The sequence below is a fragment of the Rhineura floridana genome, chromosome 2 (assembly GCF_030035675.1).
Source record: "Rhineura floridana isolate rRhiFlo1 chromosome 2, rRhiFlo1.hap2, whole genome shotgun sequence".
Lineage (NCBI taxonomy): Eukaryota > Metazoa > Chordata > Lepidosauria > Squamata > Rhineuridae > Rhineura > Rhineura floridana.
In genome coordinates, this window is record NC_084481.1 from 1849234 (window position 1) to 1875937 (window position 26704).

General features: G+C 45.4%; 1 protein-coding gene across 4 annotated transcripts; it reads left to right on the forward strand.

Moving 5' to 3' along the window:
* IRS2 (insulin receptor substrate 2) lies at positions 1–26033 on the forward strand. Of its 4 annotated transcripts, none has more exons than XM_061607563.1 (3): positions 1–3935; positions 21250–21419; positions 23889–26033. In XM_061607563.1, the coding sequence occupies exons 1-3, from the start codon at positions 626–628 to the stop codon at positions 23925–23927; spliced, it is 3519 nt and encodes a 1172-aa protein (XP_061463547.1). In that variant the 5' UTR covers positions 1–625; the 3' UTR covers positions 23928–26033. The 4 variants fall into 4 exon arrangements, 3 of the variants coding, with proteins under 3 accessions (XP_061463547.1, XP_061463548.1, XP_061463550.1); XR_009760403.1 differs by lacking the exons at positions 21250–21419; positions 23889–26033 and adding exons at positions 4464–4568; positions 6296–6575 and having other exon boundaries at positions 2–3935; XM_061607564.1 differs by lacking the exons at positions 21250–21419; positions 23889–26033 and adding an exon at positions 6296–6575 and having other exon boundaries at positions 2–3935.
* The last annotated feature ends 671 nt before the right edge of the window (positions 26034–26704 follow it).

The window sequence follows — 26704 nt, forward strand, 5'->3', positions numbered from 1 at the left end:
CACGGGATCCTCGACGTGTGCGCGCGCTAAACCCTCGTCCTTGACACAGATATTCCAGCACAGTCGAAGCGAGTTCCGTAGGCGTCCAAATGCGTGGACTAAAGACATGGTGGGTGGCGGGATGGCGCGCGGACGGGTAGAAAGCAACGTTGCGACAGGTAGTCGAAGAAACAGGACCAGGCAGGCGGGGGCGGGAAGAGATGCCAGCCAGCCAGCAGTCCAATTGTAGCCGAGCGTCCTTGAGGGGGAGCTTTCTTCCTGCAGTCTATTGGTGGAGCGCGCTGTCTTTTACGCGGGATGGAAGGCAAAGCTCGGCGCGGTAGGATGAAAAGAGCATGGGCGGCTACTCTCCGCAACCCCCCACCCTTGCTCGCCTGCGAGCGTCTGGGTAACCCGGCGTGTCACGTGTTGTTTTGCTCTTCGCTGGGGCGAGTGGCGCGCGAGAAGTTCCTCGCCGCATCCCCGGTCCGAGAACGAGGAGCGTGCGCAGCAGCGAACAGACGGAGGGACGGGGGAGCGCGCGCGAGCCGGGGCTGCGAGCAGGACGTGCGCGCAGGGACAGGTGCCGCGCGGCCCGGAGGCTTGGAGAGGCGGTCCTTGGACGAGCCGTCCCGGACCGGGGGGGATGGCGAGTCCCCCTGCGGTGGAGCCTCCGGGCAGCCCCTTGGATGGCCCCAACTTCAACAACAACAACAACCAGCAAGCGCAGGAGCAGCCGCCGCCGGGCGTGCGCAAGTGCGGCTACCTGCGCAAGCACAAGCATGGCCACAAGCGCTTCTTCGTGCTTCGAGCCCCCAGCGACGGCGCTGCAGCCGAGGAAGCGTCGCCTCAGCCCGCCCGGCTGGAGTATTACGAGAGCGAGAAGAAGTGGCGGAGTAAGTCGACGGCCCCCAAGCGGGCCATCGCGCTCGACTCGTGTCTCCACATCCACAAGCGGGCCGACGCCAAGCACAAGCACCTCATCGCCCTTTACACGCGCGACGAGTACTTGGCCCTGGCTGCCGAAAGCGAGCCGGAGCAGGAGGCCTGGTACCAAGCGCTGACGGAACTGCTCCGCGAGAGCCAGGCCGCCGGGCAGGGCTCTCCTCGGCGTCAGCTGCAGCTGGCCTCTTGCGAGGACTTCACCGACGGGCAGCTGAGCGGCGGCGGCGGGCAGCCGTCCGGTGTCTCCGCCTACCGCGAGGTGTGGCAGGTGACGCTCAAGCCCAAGGGCCTCGGGCAGAGCCGCAACCTGACGGGCGTGCACCGGCTGTGCCTGGCGGCGCGCACCGTGGGACTGGTGCGCCTCAACTGCGAGCGGCCCTGCGTGACTCTGCAGCTCATGAACATTCGCCGCTGCGGCCACTCGGACAGCTTTTTCTTCATGGAACTCGGGCGCTCGGCTTCGACGGGGCCCGGCGAGCTCTGGATGCAGGCCGACGACTCGGTGGTGGCGCAAAACATCCACGAGACCATCTTGGAGGCCATGAGGGCGCTGCGGGAGCTCGCGGAGTTCCGGCCGCGCAGCAAGAGCCAGTCTTCGTCGTCTTCCTCATCGTCAGGCGGCGCCACCTCCGGCGCTGCTGCTGCTGCTGCTGCTGGCGGCTGTGGTGGAGGAGGAGGATTATCAGCGATGTGTAGCCGGCCCATCTCTGTTCCTGGCCGCCGACATCACCACCACCCTCTGTCGGCACTGCCCCCTAGCCAGACTGGCCTCCTGCGCAGATCGCGTACCGACACTTTGGTTGTGGCTGGAAACAGCAATAGCCGGGCACGAACAGCGAGTGAGGGCGATGGGTGCAGAATTGGGTCATCGGCTGGCAGCAGCCCCCTGAGCCCGGACCCTGGACGAACCCCACTCAGCCGCTCACACACTCTTGGGGCTGCCTGTTGCCGACTAGGGGGCCAAACCACAATGCAGCCTGGTCGCTCCCTTGCCTTGGCGCACTCGCCCTCCCTGGTCTCAAAGTTGACTACTGAACCAGGCATATTCTGTCAGCGTCCTTCCAGTGGCAGTGCATCCGGATCCCCTAGCGATCCTGCTAGCTTCATGGCCTTTGAGGACTTGGGCTCCAGTCCAGCAGGGGATCCTCGGACCTTCTCATCTTCTTCAACAGCTAGTGTCCATAGTGACACACCTGAGACTCCTCCTGGCCGGCAGCTGGATGGCTACATTGCTATGGACCAGGGACACTTTTGCCATTGGCCCCACTTATGGGAGAGCACTGGAGGGGACAAGTTTCCCAGGAAGCGCACTTACTCCCTGACGACACCAGTGTACCAGCGGCCCATGCCTGCTCCGCTCTCTTCAGCCTCTCTCGATGAGTATACGCTCATGCAGGCTACCTTACCAACAGCAGAGGCCTCTTCAAGGGCAACCTATACTCCTGATCCCGAGGACTACTGTGATGTGGACATTGGCTCTGGGGGCACCAGCAGCAGTAGCAGCTCACACCTGGGTCGTAGTGGCGGTGGGGAAGAGGGCTACATGCCCATGGGCTCTGGAATAGTATCTGTCTTGCCATTGCAAGGTGGTCCTGATAGCGACATGTCTATGAGCCCTACCAGTGTGTCAGCTCCCCAGCAGATTTTGCACCCTCACCCCCACAAGATCAGTAGTGAGAACTCTCCAGATGACAGTGGCTACATGCGTATGTGGGGTGCTGGTACTAGACTGTCTGGGGAGAGTCCTGATGGGAGATTGGCCAGCGGTGACTACATGAACATGTCCCCCTTGCTGCTGCCTCCTTTGCATGGATCTTCCACTTCTGCCTCACCTGTGCCCTCTCCCAGTGGCTTTGGTGCTGTGGGGCCTGGAGACCAGTCCAGCTATGTCTGTTGCTCACTGTCCCATCATGTCTGCCGGAGCCAGCTAAACTCTCTGGGTGAGAAAAAGGACAGTGACCAGTACGTGTTTATGAACTCACCAGCGGGGAGATTACATTCCACCCCCAAAGGGGAGTCGTTCCTTGCCATCTGCAGCCGCACTATGATGTCTTCCCCCATGCGCTACAGCCGAACTGAGAGCTGTCTCAGCCAGCGGGCAAGCAGTGGCCAGCCCAATCACCTTTCCCTAGGGCTGTTGCTGCCAAGCATGAATGAGCAACCCATTCCAAATGAATCACTAAGCCCCAGTGGAGAGCCCGCCAAGGTTGGATATCCAGTGGCTGGTGACAGCTCAGCCTCCTCATTTGTCTCTGGCTTGAATGGGCAGAACGGCTCCCTTATCTCCACCTATATGAACCTCAACTTTGATGGGTCACAATCAGCAGCCATATCCATGGGGTCCTTGGAAGAAGCGCTAATGCCAGGGTCCTGCCCTAGCTCTGGGCAGCCTGACAAACCATACCTAAAGATAGAAATGGAGGCTCCTTTCCTTTCCAGCCCATCTTTTGAGGCAGGTGACTATACTGAAATAGCTTTTACAACCACGGTCAGCCCAGCCCAGCCCATTTCACAGAAACCAGAAAATTCTCATATAACCAGCCCTGTTGCTGGATTGAAGCGGCTGACACTCTCTGGGGTTCAGTCATTTATCTTTGCCAGTCCTCCTCCTGATCCCAATTATGGAGCCAAAGTCATCCGTGCTGATCCTCAGGGGCGTCGGAGGCACAGCTCAGAGACTTTTTCCTCCACTACCACAGTGACCCCTGTTTCACCTTCCTTTGCACACAATCCCAAGCGGCACAATTCTGCCTCGGTTGAAAATGTGTCCCTGAGGAAAAATGAAGGTTTGGTGGAGGAGCACAACAGCAGCCCCATGTGCCGGGAGACCTCAGCTGGCTTCCAGAATGGCCTCAACTATATTGCTGTTGATGTCTTAGATGGAGACTATCTAGCAAATGGTGACCAAGGCAAGCACAAAGTGAGGCACCCCCGCCATAGAGGTGTCAATGGTACTTACACCAGTATAGACTTCCTGGCCTACAATTTGAAAGAAGCATCCTCAGTGAAAGGTAAGCTTTGTTACTCTAACCTGTGTTTTTCGTGGGAGTGCCCTAGCAACCAATGGGTTTGGGAAGTGACAGCATGTAATAGTTAATAAAAAGACAAAACTGACAACCTCAAGCCATTTACTTTAGAATGTTTCCTAAAGTTAACTGAAAAGGAATAAAGTATAAGAGCCCCAGAACTGTCATGTTGAATTTGATCAAACTCCGGTGCTTATGAACAAACTATCTGGTTCCACAGAGTTCTTATTTTTGATTGTAATGAAAGCTTCACTAGTTCAGCATTTTCTTGGTCCAGTAACAAATTTATATAGCAAATCTGACTCAATCAAAGCAGTGGGACTTCTGTACAAATCTGCATAGGATTACTCTGTTAATGGGTTTGCCTGCCATCTTAATCTTTGCTAGTTGTGTTTGTGTTATTACTTTAACTGGGGAGTTCATAATGATCTATTGTTATTTTTAAACTATTTCTGTATATGATATGTAACATTAGGCGTCTTTGCTGGGTTTCAATGAAATTCTCATATCTAGATGGAGAGCCTGCATGAAAGAAATAATCAGTGACGTGTCAACAATCTGAGAATAAGATAAGCCAATTCATTACAGGTTTCATACATTGATTCTGAGATGCTTAATGTAAGAATTTGTAGTGAATATGTAATATAGAATTTTTTTCAGTGTGTGTTCTACCAAAGTTTCATTTTAAAAGGTCAGATCTAAAACAGTACTTATAAGAAAACTCTCCTCCCAACAATTAACTAACTACAGCAATATTAATCTTGCAAATAGTGTATTCGACAGTGTCTTGTCTCAGAGATGTGTAAAATATCCGATGAAAATAGCTAGTATAAAATTTAAAAAGTATACGAGTAAAAGTTGACACTGAAATAATGCAGATCTCTACATTTTCCTACGTCTTGTTAGCAAATTCAGATGGTTGAGTACCTATCAGTTTGAAAATTAAATGAGTCACCTAAAAATAGGATTTCTACATACTTGGGGTATTCCCTAGGAATTCAGTTCATAAATTAAAATAAAATCTCTCTCACTCACTCACACACACAGAGTCTTGCTTCTAGGCTATACAGAATGTTAAGATGGCAGTTGTAGGTGGAAAGAAACTGGATAAAAAAACAGCTTTATCCTTCAGAGTTACTAAGGTTGGGGAATGCCTCTCCCCAGATCCCCTCCCTATGTGGTACCTGCCTGTTTTAGTAGGAAAGAAACGAAAAACAGCATATGGTCAGACACCCCCCATCTGCTGTATAGCTGAAGTGCTCAGGTGTGGAGCCATTCACTATACAGCATAGCATAGGGAGGCCTTGTAGATGGAGGGGGTTGGCCTTTTCCCTTTCATAAGAACATAAGAAGAGCCTGCTGGATCAGGCCAGTGGCCCATCTAGTCCAGCATCCTGTTCTCACAGTGGCCTACTAGGTGCCTGGGGGAAGCCCGCAAGCAGGACCCGAGTGCAAGAACACTCTCCCCCCCCCCCGAGGCCCCCCGGCAACTGGTCCTCAGAAGCATGCCGCCTCCAACTAGGCTTCAACCAACAAGGCTCGTGTTCCAGCCTGGCTGAAGCCCTCCTAAGAGCAGTCCTCTTAGGGGGCGGGAATACACTGCAATGTTTTGTTGCAGGTTTCACTTGTAACTGTGCAAAAATGGAGCCTTAACTTAAGAGGTGGCTTCTCAAAGCTGAGCTTTAATAAAAGGCCAATTGCAAAGGGGGTTAAAGCAGTGAGGTGAAGTGGCCCTGTGCCAAAGAGAACGTGGGCTGGATTACAGAGTTACTGAAAATATCCAGTTGTTAATTGGCTGATCAAAATGACCACTATTGCCTGTATTTTCACAAGAGAAGCAGGATAATGACTCTGATTGTATTAGTCACTAGCATGAGGAAATACTGAGAAAATGCTGTTGTTAGTTTTACTTACCTTTAGTTCACTGATTCTGATCAACACAACACAGTGTCCTCCTGGTTTCGGATACTACTAAGTAATGGTTAAGAGATTTGTATTTACCCAATGAGGGAGGCAAACTGTTTGGTTAGTAATGAATGTTGACTACTGTCTGTTTCAAGCCTGCACTTTTTCTGCTTAAGAGGTTTTGGTGGCAACCCTGGTAAAACAATAAAATTGTGGTTCCCAAACTTTTGACAAATGCTGAGGGTCACTTGACAAATGCTGAGGATCTTGGCAGACCACTTAATTATTTTCTTAATTATTTTCTGTAGCAACTGTAATGTGCTGTGTTAGATGCTGTATGATTTTTAATTGTATTTTCATTGCTTAATTTATTTCTTACATACTGTGTTTTATTGTATTACAATTTGAATTCCATAGAATTTAAATTGTGTTTTTCACAGACATGCTGTAGACCACCTGAATGAAGCTCATGAATCACGGACCACAGTTCAGGAAACCCTTCAGTAAAACAAATATATTGGTATTCAGTGATGTGGGCTGGGAAATTTTTCCGTGCTTTATTTTTCCAAAGAAAAAAAATAAATTTTGTAAGTTCTTTAATAATTATAAATAGATGCCAGTTACAAGTAGATATTAAGCAAGCTTGGCAGTTTCAAAGCTTTTAGCTTTGTTTACTAAATACAAGCAAAATATACTAAATTAGATCATACTCTAGGGCAGCCTTTCCCAACCAGTGTGCCTCCAGATGTTGTTGGACCACAATTCCCATCTTTCCTGATCATTGGCAATGCTGGCTGAGGGTGATGGGAGTTGTGGTCCAACAACATCTGGAGGCACACTGGTTGGGAAAGGCTGCTCTAGGGCATCAGGACATTTTCCAACACAAATTACTCTAATTTGCATAGGAAAATTTTCTAGAAAACCCACATTGCTGCTGATATTGACAGGTCTATGTCAGAGGATGAGATACAGAATAGGTTTGTGAATGCGTCCGTGTATTGTCTGCAGTTTCCCAGGAGAGAAGTATGTTGGATGTGATTTTCTTTACGTTCTTGTTGTATTAGTACTTGACAGACAATTAAGCCAACAAAAGGGGTACTTTCCCCCCATTTACATTTCATAAAAAATTGCTTGTATTTCAGAGGCTTTAATACCATATCCACAGAAACCAATCTGAAAGTTATTCATTTTGAGCAAAATTTGGTCTTATCAAAAGTGGTAGAGCTACTAAACTGGCTTTATGTTTTCCAGTTTAACTAGTTTGTAGATGATGATTGTGTTTTATTTTGCTGAAAGCTGAGTGAAAAAGGAGAGAGATTTCAACAGCTTTCCAGCGAGACAAGAACATATTTCAAATTCATTCAATCTTTAGAACATTTAGCACATTTTTATTGTGACAGGCCATGCACAGGCTAGATATGTCAAATTCATAAATACCAACATTACATTTCTAGATGCTATGGTGATTTGAGGCTGCAATCCTAACCTCAATCCTAACCCTAGGATTTACTTCTGAATAAGTATGGTAAGGATTCCACTGTAAGTTACTAGGATTTTTCAGCCATGCTACCTAGCTTTATTTATGTATTTATTTATTTATAAACCACACTTTTCATAAAGGTACATCAAGGTGGCTTATAACATGTAAAGATATTATAAAATTTAAACCAATAAAAACATCATTAAAAACAATAAAAATATCAACAAATATTTTATTGGGTAAGAAGAAAAAACTGCATGATAAAAGGCCTGTCTAAAAAATTTGGTTTATAAGAGATGCCTGAAAGAAAGAAAGGTTCCTGCCGAACCTCTTTTGATGGGAAGATCCACAGGGCAGGATCTGCCACACTACATGCTCAGTCAGTAGTGGAGGCTAACCAAACTTCACGAGGATGGGGAACCACCAAAACTGCCCCATCAGAAGATCTCATTGATTGAGATGGAACATGGGAAGTCAGGCAGTCCTTAAGATACTTTGGCCTCAAGTTGTTTAGGGCAATGTGAATTAACATGGGTACCTTGAACCTGGTCCAGTAGCAGATTGGCAACCAGTGCAGCTCTTTCAGCAGCCGGGGTAACATGTTGCAGGTAATCTCCTATAAGCCGTCTGGCTGCTGCATTTGCACTAGTTGCAGGTTCCAGACCAGATACAATGGCAGCCCCACATAAAACGCATTACAATAATCGGGTCTTTAGTTTACATGCATGGACCATGTGGTCAAGCTATCACAGTCCAGGAACGGTTGCAGTTGGCATCCCAGCCAAAGCTGGCAGAAAGCGCTCCTGGCCAGAGAGTTCACTTTAGCCTCCAGTGACAGAGATGGATCAAGGAGTACTCCCAAACTGTGTACCTGCACCTTCAGAGGGAGTGCAACCCCATCCAGGACAAGCAATTGACCTATCTCCCAGACAGGGAACTACCCAGTCACAAGGCTAGCATCTTTCCAGGATTCAAGCTCAGTTTATTGACCCTTATCCAATCCATCACTCCATCCAGACACAGGTCCAGGGCTTATATCTTGAATCGGATGTAATGGAGAAATAAAGATGGGTATCATCAGCATACTGATGGCATCTTGCTCCAAGGCTCCTGATGACCACTCCCAATGACTTCATGTACATGTTGAATAGTACTGGAGACAAAATAGTACCCTGTGGCACTGCATAATTTAAACACTAAGGTGGAAAGGAGCACTCTCCCAATATTGCTCTCTGGACACAACCCTGCAGGTGCCACCAATGCTTATCCCACAGAGGCAGTCGAGAAAGATACCATGGTCAATGGTATCAAAAGTCACTGACAGATTGAGCAGGAGGAGCAGGTTTGCACTCCCCCTGTCCTCTCTATAAAGGTCATCTGTCAGGGCGACCAAGGCTTATTTAGTCCATGCTCGCTAACCAGTGTTTAGTTGGTCTTGGAGCAAGTTCTAGGCCACCAGTGCAGTAGCTGTCAGCCAGCCTGTTTCACTGCATGCAGCTCCCTAGAGCACCAGGGGGCATTGTGAGCTCCACAGCACTGGAGAGGGTGCTCAGCAGCAATCATGTCGATAACCCTCAGCATCATTCCATTCCACAGTGAGACAAGAGCCTCAACAGGATTACCTGCTCTATGCACTGGAAAGCTCCCCAGAGCATTCAGGAATCCATCAGGATCCATAAGTCTCCAGGGGTAGACCATCTTAATTGGTCCCCTGCCTTTGCAGAGCAGGATATTTGCTGCAAGTCCAAATTTCACCTGGAAGTAGTCTGACCATGACAGTGGAGTCACAGATGCTCCGCCCCGTTTCCAAAACACCCCTGTCCCCACTTGGAGCAAAGACCAAATCAAGGGTATGTCCTGCTCTGTGCGTACAGCCGATGAAAACCCGATACAGTCCCACAGAGGCCATGAACTTCTGAGCCAATCCAGCAGCAGCCTCAGCATGAATATTGAAGCCATCCAGGATTATTTTCCAGGATTTCCTCAATACCACACTCAAGACTACTTTGGCCAGCTCGGTCAGGGAGGCTATTGGGCAGCTGTGTGGGTGGTACACCAACAGCATCCCTAATCTGTCTCTAAGGCCCGGTGGCAGATGCAGACTCTCAAGGTTGAACTCCAGGAAAAACTTCCTAACTGTTAGAGTGATACAATGGGATACCTAGGGAGATGGTGGGTTCTCCAACACTGGGGACATTCAAGAGGCAGTTAGTTAGTTAGTTATTCTTTATTTAGATCCCGCCATCCTTCCAATACTGGAACTCACGGTGGCTTCCAGATAAAAGCACATATAATTAAAACATACAGAATCTACATTAAAATGAAATTAAACTACATCCAATATTAAAACCAATCATATTGCTAGATAAAAAGGAATCAAAAGCAATTTGAAAATAGTAAAATTTGGCATTAGTAGTGCAGTTCCCAGCAGTCCCAATTTTAGCAACCGTCAGTACCAAAAGCTTGTTGGAATAGGAAAGTCTTTGCTTGATGCCGGAAGGACTGCAGCGAGGGGGTCATTCTTATATCCCTATGAAGAGCATTCCACAGCCTAGGGGCCGCCACCGAGAAGGCCCTATCCCGCGTCCTCACCAATTGTACTTGAGAGGAGGTGGGTACTGAGAGAAGGGCCTCTCCTGAAGATCTCAGGGCCCGGGCAGGTTCATACAGGGAGATACGGTCTGATAAATAGCCTGGACCTAAGCCGTATAGGGCTTTATAGGTCGTCATCACCACTTTGAATTGTGTTCAGAAACAGACTGGCAGCCAGTGGAGCTTTTTTAACGGGGGTAGTATGGTCCCTGTAACTCGCCCAGTTAACGATCTGGCAGCAGCACATTGAACCAGCTGGAGTTTCCGAACAGTCTACAGAGGCAGCCCCACGTAGAGCACGTTACAGTAATCTAAGCGGGATGTAACTAAGGCATGTGTCACCATGGCCAAGTCCGACGGTTCAAGGAACGGGCGCAGTTGGCGCACTAGTCTCAACTGTGCAAAAGCACTCCTGGCCACCACAGAAACCTGGGAGTCCAGGTTTAAAGCTGAGTCCAGGAGCACACCCAAACTGCGAACCTGTGTCTTCAGGGGGAGTGTAACCCCATCCAGCACCGGCTGTATCCCTATTCCCTGATTCGCCCTACAACTGACCAGGAGCACTTCTGTCTTATCTGGATTAAGCTTCAATTTGTTCGCCCGCATCCAGTCCACCACTGATGCCAGGCACTGGTTTAAAACCGAGACAGCTTCCTTGGAAGTAGGTGGGAAGGAGAAATAGAGTTGGGTGTCATCATCATATTGATGGCACCGAACCCCAAACCCCCGGACAACCGCTCCCAGTGGTTTCATGTAGATGTTAAATAGCATAGGGGACAAAACTGAACCCCACAGGCGAGCGGCCAAGGGGTCAAACAGGAATCCCCCAGCACCACTTTCTGGGTTCGTCCCTCCAGGAAGGAACGGAGCCACTGCAGAACAGTGCCCCCGAGTCCCATCCCCGCAAGGCGACCCAGAAGAATACCATGGTCGATGGTATCGAAAGCCGCTGAGAGGTCCAGGAGAACCAACAGGGACACACTCCCCTTGTCCAGCTCTGCATAGGTTGTCCACCAAGGCGACCAAAGCTGTCTCCGTCCCATAACCAGGCCTGAAACCAGACTGAAATGGATCTAGATACTCTGTTTCATCCAAGAATCCCTGAAGCTGGGAGGCCACCACACGCTCTATTACCTTCCCCAAAAATAGAATGTTGGACACTGGCCGGTAATTATCCATTATAGAGGGGTCCAGGGAGGGCTTTTTTAACAGAGGTCTTACCACTGCCTCCTTTAGGCAACCTGGCATTCTGCCTTGACATAAGGAGGCATTAACCACTCTCTGTACCCACTCAGCCAGACCCTGTCTGGCACTTCTTATAAGGCAGGAAGGGCAAGGGTCAAGCAGACATGTGGTGGCCCTTGTCTCTCCAAGAATCTTGTCCACGTCCTTGGGTTGAACAGATTGAAACGAATCCATCATTACTGGACAGACAGAGGCCAAAGTTACATCCCCTGGAACTGTATCAATTATAGTGTCTTAAGTCGGAACGAATCTGAGTGATTTTATCTGCAAAGTGCTGTGCAAACTCTTGACAGCGGGCTGTTGAGTGGTCCATATTGCCCTCACAAGGGCCAGGATGTAAAAGCCTCTGACCACTCGAAACAGCTCCGGTGGCCAGCTCCTTGCAGATGCAATGGTGTCAGAAAAGAAAGATTTCTTTGCTGCCCGCATTGCCACGGAGTAGGCCTTCAAAACGGCTCTAGCCCGTGTTCGGTCAGACTCGCTCCAAGTCTTCCGCCAACGTCGCTCTAGTCTCCGTCTCACGCATTTCATCACCACCAGCTCCTTGGTAAACCAAGGAGCTGGTTTGGCTCCGCTTCATGAGAGGGGGTGCTCAGGAGCGATCGTGTCCACCACCCTGGCCATTTCCGCATTCCATAGGTCAACCACAGCTTCGACAGAATCGCCTGCCGAGGTGACAGCAAAATCCACAAGAGCCATCAGGAAACCATCTGGATCCATCAGCCTCCTCGGGCGGACCATCCTAATCGGCCCCCCACCCCTGCAGAGGCTCCGAGTCCCAGTGAGTCTAAACCCCACCAGGTAGTGATCTGTCCATGACAACGGAACCACTGAGAGTTCCTCCACACCAAGATCACCATCAACCCCCTCCACACAGAAAACAAGGTCCAGGGTGTGGCCAGCGACATGGGTAGGGCCAGATAATACCTGGGACAGACCCATGGTTGTCATGGAGGCCATGAAGTCCTGAGCCACTCCCAACAGGGCGGCCTCAGCATGGATGTTGAAGTCCCCCAGCACCACAAGCCGAGAGGACTCCAACATCAACCCTGAGACCACCCCGGCTAGCTCAGGAAGGGAGACTGTTGAGCAGTGGGGTGGGCAGCCACCTGTCAGATATGCTTTAATTTGGAATCCTGCATTGAGCAGGGGGTTGGACTTGATGGCCTTATAGGCCCCTTCCAACTCTACAATACTATGATTCTGTGATTCTAAGTCCCGCTGTAAGGCGGAGAGGTTTCCCTGTGACGGAGCATGAACTCTGATAAACCATGGCAATCCCACCTCCTCAACCCTCTAGCCTGGTTCACTCAGGCCCTCATCAATTGCACTGTCAAATGTGATTCTCTCTTGTGCTTCAAAATAAGTTTTGCCCCATACATATCCTGATTAATTTTAAAAAGGAACATTTGGTCAGCTCCAGCTTGGTGTAAACTTTGCTCTTATTAACAGTGAAGAGCTTTGGTGTTATGCTGCCATTTTCAGAGGTGTCATAAGGGATATTTTTCTGAATGTTGGAGAAGCAGTTGGAGACGATTTTCCTGATCACTTCTCTACACTGTGTGCTAGTCTGGGTGGGCTTTTGCAAGGCAGAGAGGGAGACGTGTGTGTGGTCTGTGGGGGAGAGAGATGCTCTTGGGGAGACTGAGAAAAGAAGAGAGAGAGAGAGAACGTTGCTTGAGGCGCAGCTGCGGGACATTTGAATTCCCTCTCAGTTCCTTCTCCACGGTTTGCTTAGCTAGGTCTGGTTTGCTTGCTTTTTCTTCCACCCACTCTCAGTCTTGGTAACAGCATACAGAATACGATACAACTGGTAGTTCCAGACTAGTCATGCACCCGGTCCCTTCCCCTTCGTTCCTCAGGGAGTCTTTCAGTAGATCAGATTCCTCCCACCCAGCCACCCACCCTTTGCTGGCTGCAATATGGCGTATGTCGGTGGATCACACACGTACGTGGGCCAGGGGAGCAAAGTAAACTGTGGCTCCCCGGTGGGAAACGCCTGTCTGTATCATTGCTGTATATTCAGATCCGTTGGATGTTGTGCCTCTCTTCTTTTACCACAGCAGATGCTTTTCATAGATTACAAAATCCAAATACTGTCGCACTCAAGGCAAACAAAGGTTGGGGTTCATGTAGGTGGCTCCATTAGCCGGGTTGGCTGGGTTCATTTAAAGGTGATCGTTAAAGCAGCTACTTTAAGGGCATTTTTTAAGGAACAGCACTGTCAGTCCTTGATGTGGACTGTCAGCGAGGCAGACAAAAATGCTTTGCGCTGAGGAAACCTGTGCATGCTAAGCAGAGGCAAGTTGCACTGTGGGCAGGTATAGAAGGATCTGTCCATTTCAGTCCTCTCAGTTTCTCATTTTCCAAATCTTAAATTCAGTTCTCCACACTTATGCAAAAATTTGCATTTTTTTAAAAACACCTCATGAAAATGTTTCAGCGTTTTAGTGCAAATTTGTCCTAATAAACAATTTTAGTAGGCAGTCTTGAGTAATATACATATTTTTGCAGGCCATTTCTCATCATATAATAATCAATTTTTGCATGTTATTTTCACTCATTTATTCATTTTTATGCACACTTTCCCCTAACATATGCGTTTTTGAAAACATTTTTTGGAGAGCGAACTGCATTGTAAAATTCAAATAAATGCCCATTTCGAAGAGTATTTTGTTTCTCATTTTGTTTTGGAAACTGTGGATTTGATGGATTCGGCTTGAAATGCAAACTCTTGTCACCCGTACTTACTGTATGGATTCCTTCCAAGTAAGTATTCCGGATTGCAGTATTTGGGGAGGGCCCTTTCTAGGCTGCAATCCTATACCCATTTACCTGAGAGTAAGACCTACTGAACTACATGGAACTTACTTCTGGACAGGCATGTATAGGCCTCTGACTAGAGATTGTAATTATGCCAATTCTCAAATGTGGAGAAATTAAATTAAAAATAAGGGGGGCTGAGGGATGGTTGCTATGTGCATTCAGCTAAGTAGTGCTTACACTCACATGTTGCATTAGGCTGCAGTTTATAGATAGTTATTACTCCTACTTGGCACCTGTTTTTGTAAAATAAATGAGGTGCTGGTACTCCTATCTTGATAAAATGTAAAGTGCCTCCCCCACCAAGATTGTTACCTAGATTAAACGTGAGAGAGGAATCTCTGGGGGATTGGGAAGCAAGCAACCCAGATATAGCTTGGGTGGCTTGACCACAGTCATGGGTTGGTCTTCATCTGGATGAAGGAGGTATAAAGTTTGTATAGCCTTTGCTAGGAGTCTGGGAAACTATTATTAATACTAGGGGCTGCTGCCCCTGCTTGCTTTCCTCACCAATCCCGCCTACACCCCACCTTACAGCTCCCTCAAGACCTCCCCCCACCCCCTCTGCCATCTCTCCATCACTTCTGCTATGCTGCTCCTACCGCTCCCCCCACCGCCTCTGCCAGGTACGCCTAGCTGTCTCACCACCACCAAGCCCACCACACACAGGTCGCCAGAGCCCTCTGTGCTCACACTGGTTGCTAAAGTTCTCCCCCTCCATGGGTCTCCAGATCTACCCCCCACCCCCTACAAGGAACTCCAAGCCTCCCCCCACCCTTCTCCTCCAAGGCTGTTTAAGGCCCTTCCTCTCCCTCCCTCTCTATGGGTCTTCCAAGGCTCTCCTGCTGCCCCCTCCCCCTCCATGGTCTCCAAGACTCTCCCTACCTGCTAGGTCCCTCCTGCTGCCTCTCTTGTCATCATTAGTGCCTCCTCACCACACCCATCTTGGTTGTTGTTTATATAGCACTCTTATTATATAGCCACAAGAGTGGCTGTATATTATGGACAGCATGGATTTTTCTCATTCCTCAATGTTAAATTGAAAATACCCCCGTGCCATTCTGATGCTTCCCATAAGCTCGTTTCAAAACAAAACCTTACAAAACTTACAGTCCTGAACTCAGAAATGCTTGCTTAACAACCATCTAAATTTCCATGGCGATACACAAAAACATCCCTTTTGGTCTTTTTTCTCTCAGAGTTCTCTTAATTTGGTGAAATTAATTAAAAATCAGCCATGTTCACAGAGTACATGTGATCCTATTACTGACCATGCCCCATACTCTGACCTTCATTTCCTGCAGTTTAAAAGTTTTAAAAAATGCCTCACTAATTTTTAATTAATTTAAGAAATTTAGCATTGAACTCAATGATAAGGCTGGGCATGCTCAGTAAGAACCAACTGTCAGTGTTCTAAAAGCCAGACTCACAGCTGCTGGGCTTGCCTAATCAGGGGGCCACACCGACCTTTATTTCACTTTAGAGAGTCATGGCTTCCCCAAAGAATCCTGGGAAGTGTAGTTTGTGAAGGGTGCTGAGAGGAGACTCCAGTGGCCAGAGTGATTTAACAGTCAGCAGCTCTGGTTGAAGCTCTGTGAGGGGAACAGGGCCTCTCGTAGAAACTCTCAGTATCCTTCACTCACTACACTTCCCAGGATTCTTTGGGAGAAGCCATGACTGTCTAAAGTGAAATAAAGGTCTGGTGTGGATGTGGCCAGGGACAGCTTTGGTTTAAATTTGGGTGGGAGGCTACATGTGCCTGCTGTAGAATAAAAAGGTGGGGGAAACCCTGAAAAAGAATGATACTGTTCACAATGTTTTCCTTTTGGAAAGAAAAGGGGCTCCCCTTTGCCCAGTGCCTACCCATCCAATCTTCTCCCCCTCCCCGCCCTCCCCCTCCCCTTCCTGCCCCTCCTCCAGGTCAGTTTTACCTATCCTAAGCATGATTGCGCGGGAGTAAATCCCACTGAACTCAATAAGCATGCAAATGATCAAACCTGCCCTCCTCCCTCCCATCACCTCCCTTTTGCCTCTTCCCTCCCCCTTCCAATCCCTTCCCCCTCCTTCTGCTCCCCTCTCCCCCCTTCTTCCTTTCCTCTACTCTCCCCTCCTACCTTCCCCCCGGTCAGTTTTACCTATCCTAGCCGTGATTGCACAGGAGTGAATCCCACTGAACTCAATAAGCATGCAAATGATCAGACCTGCCTTTCCCCTCCTTCCCCTCTCCTCTGCCTTCCTCTTCCTTCAGCTCCTCCCTCTTCCTTCTCCCCTACCCACTTCAGCCCTCCCTCCCTCTTCTCTTAATCCCCCCGGTCAGTTTTACCTATCCTAAGCATGATTGCACAGGAGTAAATCCCATTGAACTCAGTAAACATGCAAATGATCAGTCTATTCTCAGCAAACCTGCACAGGATCCCATTTCTTACCTCCCGGATTAAAAAGCAGAGAAATTCACTAATAGGCAAAAAACCTAGCGGTTTAAGAACATATCTATAGTCAACAGATATTTCTATCGTAAAAAGCAGGGAAATTGGGCAGCTATAGTGAATGCCCCAGGGGAGCAGGAGACCTGACCTCCTCTCTGAGATACTGTACTGCCCTACAAATTTGTCAAAACGCAAACACAATTTGGGTTGGTCTTTCACAGTCCAATCCACTTCCTGTGTAGCTTGGAAGACTTAAGAACATAAGAAGACCCTGCTGGATCAGGCCAGTGGCCCATCTGGTCCAGCATCCTGTTCTCACAGTAGCCAGTGACTTGGTAGCATGTCCCTCTGAGCTTAAGGTGAGTGGTGGCAACACCTCCGATCAGCCCAAATAACAGAAACAAGACATGTGCTATGCTGATCTTGTTTTAGCAGGGAGGAAGCAACAATATTAAAACAGTTGATACAGTTCAGATAGAAACTTTAAATATGTTTGATTTACTGTGCAATTTTAGTGAAGTTTCCTATAGTAAGGGTTTTTTTCCCTTCTGTTTCCATCAATATGTGAAGTACAGCAACGCTTTGCAACACTAAAAAAAAGCTCCAAAAACAATTGTGAAATAATGGCATTGACTATTCTGCAAAATAGTTTCCAGTGGACATGTGGAGTGTCTCAATTTGCACAAGATTAAACAGTGGGAGGTAAAGTGTATTCTAGCAAAATTCTAGGTGTGCTCTATGTTTTTAATTGATCATGCCCACCTTTCCTTTAGTGGAGTAGCTTAAGCATAGCAGGCTGAAAACATGCATCTTGGGCAGGCCAACTTTGTTTTTTTCCAACAGCTAGAGTCATTGCTTAAGTAGCAACATATTGTAATCAGTCTGATTTTACATCAAACTGCAGTTTCAGATTCAACTGTTAATGCGCCCAAAATAGAAATAGAACATAACCTCCAATATAAAACACAAAAGGCTGTCTTCACCACCATATGACATTGACCAATAAAAAGGCCTTGAAATTAATAAAAATAAATTTGGCACAGATTTCTAGGATGAATAATGAGGGAAATATAATTTTCTAGATTAGATTCTCTGTAGAAACAGTAATAACCCAGGAAAGAAGCAAAGTAAGAAGAACACCAACAAGCATACAAAAATGTAATTCTCCATCTTTGGAGATGGCAGGTGTTGCCACCACTCACCATATGCTCAGAGGCACGTTACCAGATTCTTCCAAGCTACACAGGAAGTGGATTGGACTGTGAAAGGCCAACCCAAATTGTGTTTGCATTTTTACCAATTTGTAGGGCAGTCCAATATCTCAGAGAGGAGGTCAGGTCACCTGCTCCCCTGGTGCATTCACTATAGCTGCCCAGTTTCCGTGCTTTTTAAAGTTTGATAGAAATATGTATTGGCTATAGGTACACTCTTAAACTGCAAAGTTTTTTGCCTATTAGTAAATCATTTTTTAATTAAACCAGTTTGCCAACAATAAAGTGAAGATCTTTGTGTCTTGATTAAGGAAGTAGATTGGACCATGTGACTGCTGTGCTTGCCTGCCTTGGGGAGTGGAACAAGTCTGTCATGAATCCAGGAACACCCATTCAGAAAACAGCCAAATACAACAGTCAAAGGGTGGGCCAAGCTATTTTTAAAGGGTTTATAGAATTCTGCTGGGAATCTATCCCTTCCCAGGGATTTTTTTTCAGTCATTTAATTATATTTAGCACCTCAGTTTGTAATTTTTTTATTGAGAAATGCTGAAGAAAGTCATGCATGTGGAAGCTTAGAACACATTCTCTGCTGAGAATTTCTGCAATGCATATTCCTCTGAATAATACTTAGTAAACCTGTTAGATAGCCCCCTAGCTTCAGTGTGAGAAAGTGTTCTGGATTTGTCAATAACTGGACCATGCTTGCAAATTAACCATCCATGCTTGTCTCTTGGGTAAAGGTTTACTGGCTTTTCCACACAGAACATAAATTTTGTTTGAGAAACAGAAGGTCCCTCTGCACCCTGTTTATTAGTAGAAATTTCTTTGTTCCTATCTCTGATTAGTGTTCTATACAGCTTTTTACTGTCACCAGATTTTGTTTAAGCATTAATGTTTTAATTGTAGCAATACCTTTCTCTTACTTTCCTTCTGTTTCTTAATATGGGAGAATATGCTTCCCTCTCAGGACAGATTTAGAAACGCCCCATATAGTCTCCACTGGGACCCCACATGAACCATGATTGGTGAATTAATTTTTGATATCTGCTTCTAAGTGGTCATGCACTATTTTTTTCCAGTAAAATATTTGTTCAGTCTCTAATCACAACCTTTACCCCCATACTCTTTTGCTAGAAAGTTACATGTCATCCTAGCATGAGCAGACCACCACGCTGTTTCTGCATCATGGAGTCGAAAATGTGGCTACGAATAAATCCGTATTAGAGAGTGACAGATGTGAAGTGTGTATAGAATCATAGAATACAGTAGGGCCCTGCTTTACAATGCTTCACTAATGCAGCAGTCTCAATTAGACGAAATTAGACTAAAGCCCCACTCATACGGCGCTTGTTCCACTTTTACAGCAGTTTTCAGGTGTTGCACTCCATTCTATTCAATGAGTTCCGCTTTTCAGCGGTTTTTGCTTTTCGGCGGGGGTCCGGAACGTAATCCGCCTTATGAGTGGGGCCCTACTGTAGTAGAGTTGGAAGGGGCCCATAAGGCCATTGAGCCCAACTGCCTGCTCAATACAGGAATCCCAACCTGACAGGCGGCTGTCCAGTTGCCTCTCTAATGCCTCCAGTGTTGGAGCCTTTTTCAGTGGCATGCTGCCTCCGCCACACGTGGTTTGATGTTCTTAGGGTTCCCTACAAGACTGGTCCCTGACGATTACTGGGTCAGTCATGCAACTACTCTGCAGAATCCAGATTTCCCTTAATGTTCCTCACAATACCTGCTGCGCCATTTGAAAGCAGTAGGTCTCTCCCTCTACATTTTTATTTGGGTATACACAGACACTGAGATCTACTAACACGCCCGGGCCAGAACACAGATAGCTAAAACAGCAAACCAGTGTTTAATTATAGAGCAAATAATCATTTTATACTGAATACTAAAATAAGATTTCCAATATCCTAGCCCAGTGATTCTCAAACAGTGCGCCCAGGAACACTGGTGCGCCCTAAGAGGTGGCTAGGTGTGCCTCAGATATTATGAAAGTATGTTTTGAAGAAACCCATTTGTATAGGGTAAGTAATAGTTTTCTATAGTTTATTTTTATTCATAGTTTAAAATATATTAATATATTTTTAATTTTGTACACGAAGTGCACCAGAAAATTTCTATATGTTTTCCAGTGCGCCGCAAACCAAAAAAGTTTGAGAACCACTGTCCTAGCCTAACATTACTAGGTTGTTTTTAATGCTGTATTGTAAAAGTGTTAGAACCCGCTCTAGGACCCCTGGGTGAAGGGCAGGTATTTAATAATAATAATAATAATAATACTTCAAAACTTAGAAAAAAGACTGAGACATTGTGTTAAAAACAGGATCTCATGCTAACTTTTGGTCAAATTAACCCATTGTCTTTGTCCAGATTAGCCCTATTTGGGCATTATGAATCAGTCTGTTAACCATTTGGACAAAGAAGTGAATTCATGGACAAAGACAACAGGTTAATTTGAACCATGAGACCCTGTTTCCAATGAGTTGGAGGGCAATCGTCTGCAGCAAGGAGCTTACTCTCCTTGTTCAGGCTCTCCAGTCACGGAGAGGAATGGCAATGGGGAAGTGGAAGTAGTGCAGTCATCCCACCCCTCCCTTTTCTGGGTTTTGAGGTGTTGGCATTACCCTTTTTAAAAGTTGTTTTTAACCAGGGGCGGTGTCATTCTGATAATTTAAAAGCTTTTATTCGAGTATAATTTTTGACAATGGTATATCTCTCTCCATTTAAAACTTAGCTCTTGTTTTGTTTTTATTGACAGCTTATTTGAGGGGTGGGAGGAAGAATCTCTTGAATATTTTTGATAAGGAAAGATTTCCCTGAGTGGAGAGACAATGATCGTGTAAGAGGGAGGCGTTGAATTGGGTCCCAGGGTAGTGAAGGGCTGACTGGCAGGAGGAGCCGCCTACCCATCGACAGAGGAGCTCCAACAGGTGGACTCTGGGGTGCCACATTGCAACACACCAGCAGGGCTGGCCATTGGAGTGATGTGGCTGCCTCAGGCAGGGAAGAGCAGCAAAGAGCCCTCCTCCCATGCAAGCCAAGGTGCATAGTACTCAAGGCCAGCCATTTTGCCATCTGAAGGAGAAAATCCCACAAGTGCCTTTCCCTGCCAGTAAAAATACAATAATAATAAATTTAAATTGATAACAGTTTTCTGACACCTTCCATGACACCAGAAAGAAGAACATAAGAACTGCCCTGCTGTATCAAGCCAATGGCCCACCTAGTCGTAACACCCTGTTTTTAGGATGGCCAGTGAAATACCTCTGAGGAGGCCGCAAGCAGAACCAGAGCACCACAGCCGGGGCACTAATCCAGCAGGGCCTCCTCAGGTGCCAAAATCTGCTGCTTTAGGTACAATGCAGCTTTCCTTGTGTGTGGGGAGGAAGGGGATCTGCAAAATGCCTTCAGCCATGCCAGCTTAGAAGCACACACAGCTTATGGGTAGGAGCATGCTTTCAACCTTTGACTCCAGATACGTTGTTGCCATGGCCTTAGCAAATGTAGAACAGTTCCGTAATTCACATTTACAGCTGGCCTGTTCTGCTGCCTCATAGCCTTTTTCTGGAAGGAGTGATGAGGTGGTGCTGACCGTGCATATTCCTTTTCAGGTCTACTGCTTCGTGAAAAAGAACTGCTAACAAACCAAGGGAGTGGATCAGCACTTTCTGTGCTCTCCTCACTTGCTGGGGAAAGCAAGCTGCAGAGGCAGATGCCACCTCTTCACCATTGTACAAAAAGTGTAAGAGGAATAAAGGGGGCATCTAAAGAGTTGCAATTGGTAATCACTTTAAATTTTGAGGGAAAGTTTTCCAGTTTCTTGTCACATTCCGTCCTCCCATTGTTATAGATAACTCTGAAAGTAGAAACGGACACTACAGTTTTAAAAAGTAAATGGCAAATCTTTTCCAGTATGTAGGGCTGCCGTCTTAATTTGAAACTATTTTACAGTGATGCCTGTTCAAACTAAGGGTGTGATCTGCTATCCTACAACCATAGCAGCTGCACAAACGTGAATTGCATAGCGCCGTTAGCATATGCAGGTAACACACCAAGCCATTTTGAGATTGGGAAGTAAGCAGGTGCTAGCTTTAATTCAATCCAGCCCCCCCCCTCCGATCTCTTACTCTAGTTTGGAGGTGGGGAACCTCCAGGCTTCTCTATCCAGACTGCAGGTGTGGCAAATATTCCCACTTCTAACCTAGCTGGACCCAGAGATGATGGAGGATTCAGAGCTAATATTTCATATTAATAATTCCCCTCAACCAAATGGCATACAGTTAAATCTGATACACAGGGTATAGTCATCCCTTTGTCTATTCACGATGGGCCCACCATCATGGCATCTGAGAGAAACCAGAACACCTTTGGTGCCACACTAAAACATCTCCAGCCAAGAAAACCACAAACGTCAAGCTTCGCTCCAAGACATAAAATCTCAGAGTGACTACAGTCAATTAAATCACACTGATAATAAGGCCATTAATTACCTATATCGTAAATTGTTAAGTGGTTCCACTTAGTCAATTGTTCATATAAACATTGAAAAACATTCCTAAATTGACAATTTCTTAGTATGTTCAGATACACACCAGATATCTTCCCATGTCGAAGAGATTTAATGTGTTATTCTGTAGCTGAAATTTATTGTATTTCTTTCATATATTCCGATATATTGAGGAACGTACCATAAAATATACCGATGTTATATTTTAGAATAGTTAATTTTTCTCTCACAGTTGTGATAAGCACCAATTAAGCTAGGCATGTTTCATAAATTTGTAATCTTCAAAGGAAAATTTGGTATAAATATTCCTGCTCTGTAGTATCAAATCAGTCTTCTCCTATGAGAGGCTCACTAATGCTTGCATCTCAGTAGCCTTGTAAGAGCCAGGTAACTAAGCAAGGTACCTCAACTCTGCCTCAAATAGGCTCTTATATCTATGCTGTATACCAGGATTTAAGATCAGTTGTGCATTAAGATATGTGATGGCTTAACTTGCTTTTATTTTGATTCTCTGCTGGTTGTCTTTATTCTTTCTTATGGAATGCTTAAATAGTTTTAGAAGTGAAGCAGACTTGTTTAACTGCTTATCTGTCGGAACACTTGTTTCCAGATCCTGAATTTCCTGTGTGCTGATGCAAGGAGAGGGGGGCTGACTCTCTCCCCGTTGACGTGGCATCTGTTTCAGGGAAAGCTAAGGTGCAGCTTAACTGCCAGGCTCACCGCCTGCTACGTAGGCAGCACATTCAGACTTCTGCTCTGAACAGAGCAAATTGTCACGCAAGGACTGTCCCCAGGCCACGCTCCTCACCAGCCCTGCTTCATGCCTTCCTTGAGTGCTTTTGCCTGGCTGGGATGTGTCCATGAGCTGCAGTAATGCTGTTTGCTTGCCAGGATGAAGAGAGATGCATGTAGAGAACAGGGATGGGCGGGAATCCAATCCAGTTTGCATATAAAGTCGAGTTTATCCAATCTGCGCTTTCCAAAACAACATGAGAACCAAAAGTCATTCTTCAAAATACACGCTTATCTGAATTTTGTGATGCACTCTCCAACTAAACAATGTTTGCAAAAATACATACCTGAGGGGAATGTGCATAAAAATGGATGTTAGTGGAAATAACATTACAAAAACGCATTACATTAGAAAAAATTGCTTGCAAAACTGTACATTCATCAAAACATCATACAAGAATATGTTTAAGAGGAGAAATTAGAACTAAATGTTGGAGAATGCAAATTGCTTCAGAAAACTGAAGAACCAAATTTAAGATTGGAAAAATGAGAAACTGAGAGCACTCAGATAGACCCTTCCATCCCTGCTGTGGAAGCCTCTGACATTTGCATGGCTGGAATGTAACCTACTGTACAAAGGTAAGAGTCACAGCTGTTGCTCCACCCACACGGGCTTTGGCCACACCCACCACTGCTGCCTTTGGAAGGTTGCCCATGAGGCAATGCAGTCCTCAGGCTCAAGGAACATTGTAGAGAGCAAATAAGGAAATTTGCTTAAAATACTTAAGAAAGGCATACACAGTACACCTGGCCTTTGTTATGGCTGTGCGTACACACCAAGGGAGGGAGAAAGAAAAGACATGCACTAAGGGCAATCTTCTGCATATCAGCAATATGTGCCCTCAGAGTATTGGGTTATGCCTATTTGTAACTGAGTAGTTATGGAGATCCAGCTGCACCTTCATCTTCCTTTCAACAAAGCTGACTGATGCCCTTTCTCTTTCTTTTCAGAATGAAGAAACCAGTATTACCACCATGAAAGCTACTTGATAGATTTTTTTTAAAAATCAAATCTTAAGCTGCTTTAAGGTCTGCTGTATTTCTTTCTGTTTGATGTAGCTTTCAAAATGGTTCTCATTATATTGGAGGGGAATCATCTCATCTCATTTGCTGAGTTTGCAACACTATGCTGCTGTTTGCATAAACTGTGCTTTAAAACTTTGGACTGCTTCAATGGTTTAATGGAGTGTACACAGGGCCACTGTTTTTCCAGCACAGATGAACTGTATTTATTCTTCAGCATGCTAGGAGTTTGTGTTTGCAACTGCTAAAGCAGTAAAATCTGGTATTTTACTGGCACCCTTTCAAACCTCTACAGCACTACCTCAGTTATAAGTGAAACTGGATTTGTATTGCTGGTGTAATGGCTGGCAATCTCTTTTATATCAGTGCTGATTGTTGTATAGTCATCAGCCTTAATTATCAGATCAAGAAATCTGCTGCCGGCTGGTTGCTTCTTAGCCACTGGTTCCTCTTACTGAGTTATCAGGCAAAGCCCAGGATGGGAGCTGAAAGTCTAAGCCAAGATGAAACTTTATAGTTTAGACTTCTATTAGAATAATTATAATGGTTCTGAAATGAGTAACAGAAGCAACAAAACTTCTACAATTAAATTATATTGGGATATTCTTTATTTCTTGACGTAGTTGTATAATTGTCTTGTTTAGCTTTTTCAGAATGCAGAGACCTTTTTGCCTAATTGCATCTTACCCTGATATTAGCTGAATTTCTTGACACCCAAACCAAATCATAGTAAAAATGGAAGGGTATTAGTGGGTAGTGCACAGATTGAAAACTTTGTTTAGAACAGAATACTACATGTCATTCGGTAAGGTCTAATATTTTCCTTCTACCAGGAATGAAATTTTCCATAAAAAGGGCATCCTAGAATTTGGGGAGAGGGCAAAAACAAGTCGTTCTAGAAATTCTCAACACGTACATACATATTCAGAGTCATAGCTGCTCTTCTATATATATATATAGATATATATCTATAGATGTATCTATAGATATCTATCTATCTATCATGCCCGCCTTTTAAAAAAAAGAGCGATTGCATGATGCTGGAGTATTTTTCATCTTACTGCTTCTAATATGTATTTGTTTGAAGATACTTTTTTTAAAATGTAAAATTCTTTCAAGGGTACCTCCACCAAGCCTCATCTGATAGTCATAAAGGGTTATCATATGAGATTATTTTCTTGAGAATTTTCTGTACTAAACAATGAATACATGTCATCATAAACAATGTGTTACTTGTTAATTGAGGTAGACAAAGGTTCCAATGTCTTATTGCTCAAGTTAAATGCAAGACAAATTCAAACTGCTGCCTTGCTGAGCATTGAGATTGAGGATTGTATAACACATATCTGAATGTAATCTCCACCCACTTAGTCTTCTTTTGAAGACATGGGAGGGGAGTTTCATAATGCACTTGTTGGTAAGATGATCAAAGTATCAAAAAAACTTTCGGTCCTATCTGTTCTCTTAAACACCCCACCTTGAATATAGCGAAGATGATTGCTTATAATGTTCTCCACTAATGGGAAACATTAAATATTGCATTTGCTGAAACCAAAATGTTATTGCCACAATAACAAATCTAGTCAGACAGTATCTGACAAGGGAGCTTGAATATATACCAAGTTCTATACTATACATTTCACAAAAGGCATATGCAACTATTTATGTTCTTAATTTAGTTTACAATATGGAACCAAAATGTATAAATGTTCAGTTTGCTAAAACTTTGCAATGTGTACTGATTGGGTCTTTGTACATTTTGCCTAATTTTACCTTACATTTTAAATATTTTTTGCTAAGTAACACAAACAGTTATAAGCAATGTTTTCATTTTGTATACATAATTGCTTTTGGATATCAAGATGTTAAATATATTTCTTGTCAGTGTGATAAACACATAACTTACATTGCTGTGTCTTCCAACGTACACTCTGTATATAGGAGTAACCAGTGATGCTGCCAGGGATTACGAGAGATGAATCGTGTAATGTATTTAGTCTTTATTGACCCTGGCTGCTCTTCTTAATAGGCATATGCAATAAAATATGTTATTTATTAAAGGAATAAAGTCTTTGCAGAGGTGTCTTGTTTATTAAATTATTCTTTATTTTATAGCTATCTATGAATAACTTTTACAGGTGGGTCAATACCAATATGTTTTATTAAAATGTGTGTATGTATCTATTAAAAAATATGTGTGGTGGTGTGTTATATAGAATATAGCCTGGAATTGTGCACGGCAGTTCTCTATTCTCGGGATTTGCAGCCAGTCTTCCATTGTTAACAACTTTTCAGATATATTCAGTATAGAGGATTGTGTCCTCCCACTCCTGTCCCTTTGTCTAATAATGGTGATATTAATTCAAACAAATCATTGCCAGCCTCAGACATGTTTGCCAGCTAACAATGCATGACTAGAAGTAAGGCCTATATAAGTGTGTATAGCAGAAATGGCTAACCTTTTTTTGGGCTGAGCATCACATTCAGATTGATAATGGTACAAGGGCTATATGTTAGCATGCATGCATGAGTGCTTGTGGCCATAGTGGTTGTGACAGCTTGCACTTGGATGCAGACAGAAACCCATACATGCGGGCTGCACAAACCTACAGACAACACACACGTGCCACAGAGCACTGTACACACAATGGACACCCATAAATACACACTACACACATTCCCATCACAAAGCTGGGATGAGATCTAAATCTCCATTCCAGTGCTAGGAAAGGGTTAAAACCCTC

Excerpts from the sequence above, each read along its gene's own strand:
- IRS2 (XM_061607563.1), top strand. The coding sequence starts at position 626 with ATGGCGAGTCCCCCTGCGGTGGAGCCTCCGGGCAGCCCCTTGGATGGC. Across the intron at positions 3,936-21,249 it reads AGAAGCATCCTCAGTGAAAG|GTCTACTGCTTCGTGAAAAA; the intron begins GTAAGCTTTGTT and ends ATTCCTTTTCAG. Across the intron at positions 21,420-23,888 it reads CATCTAAAGAGTTGCAATTG|AATGAAGAAACCAGTATTAC; the intron begins GTAATCACTTTA and ends CTTTCTTTTCAG.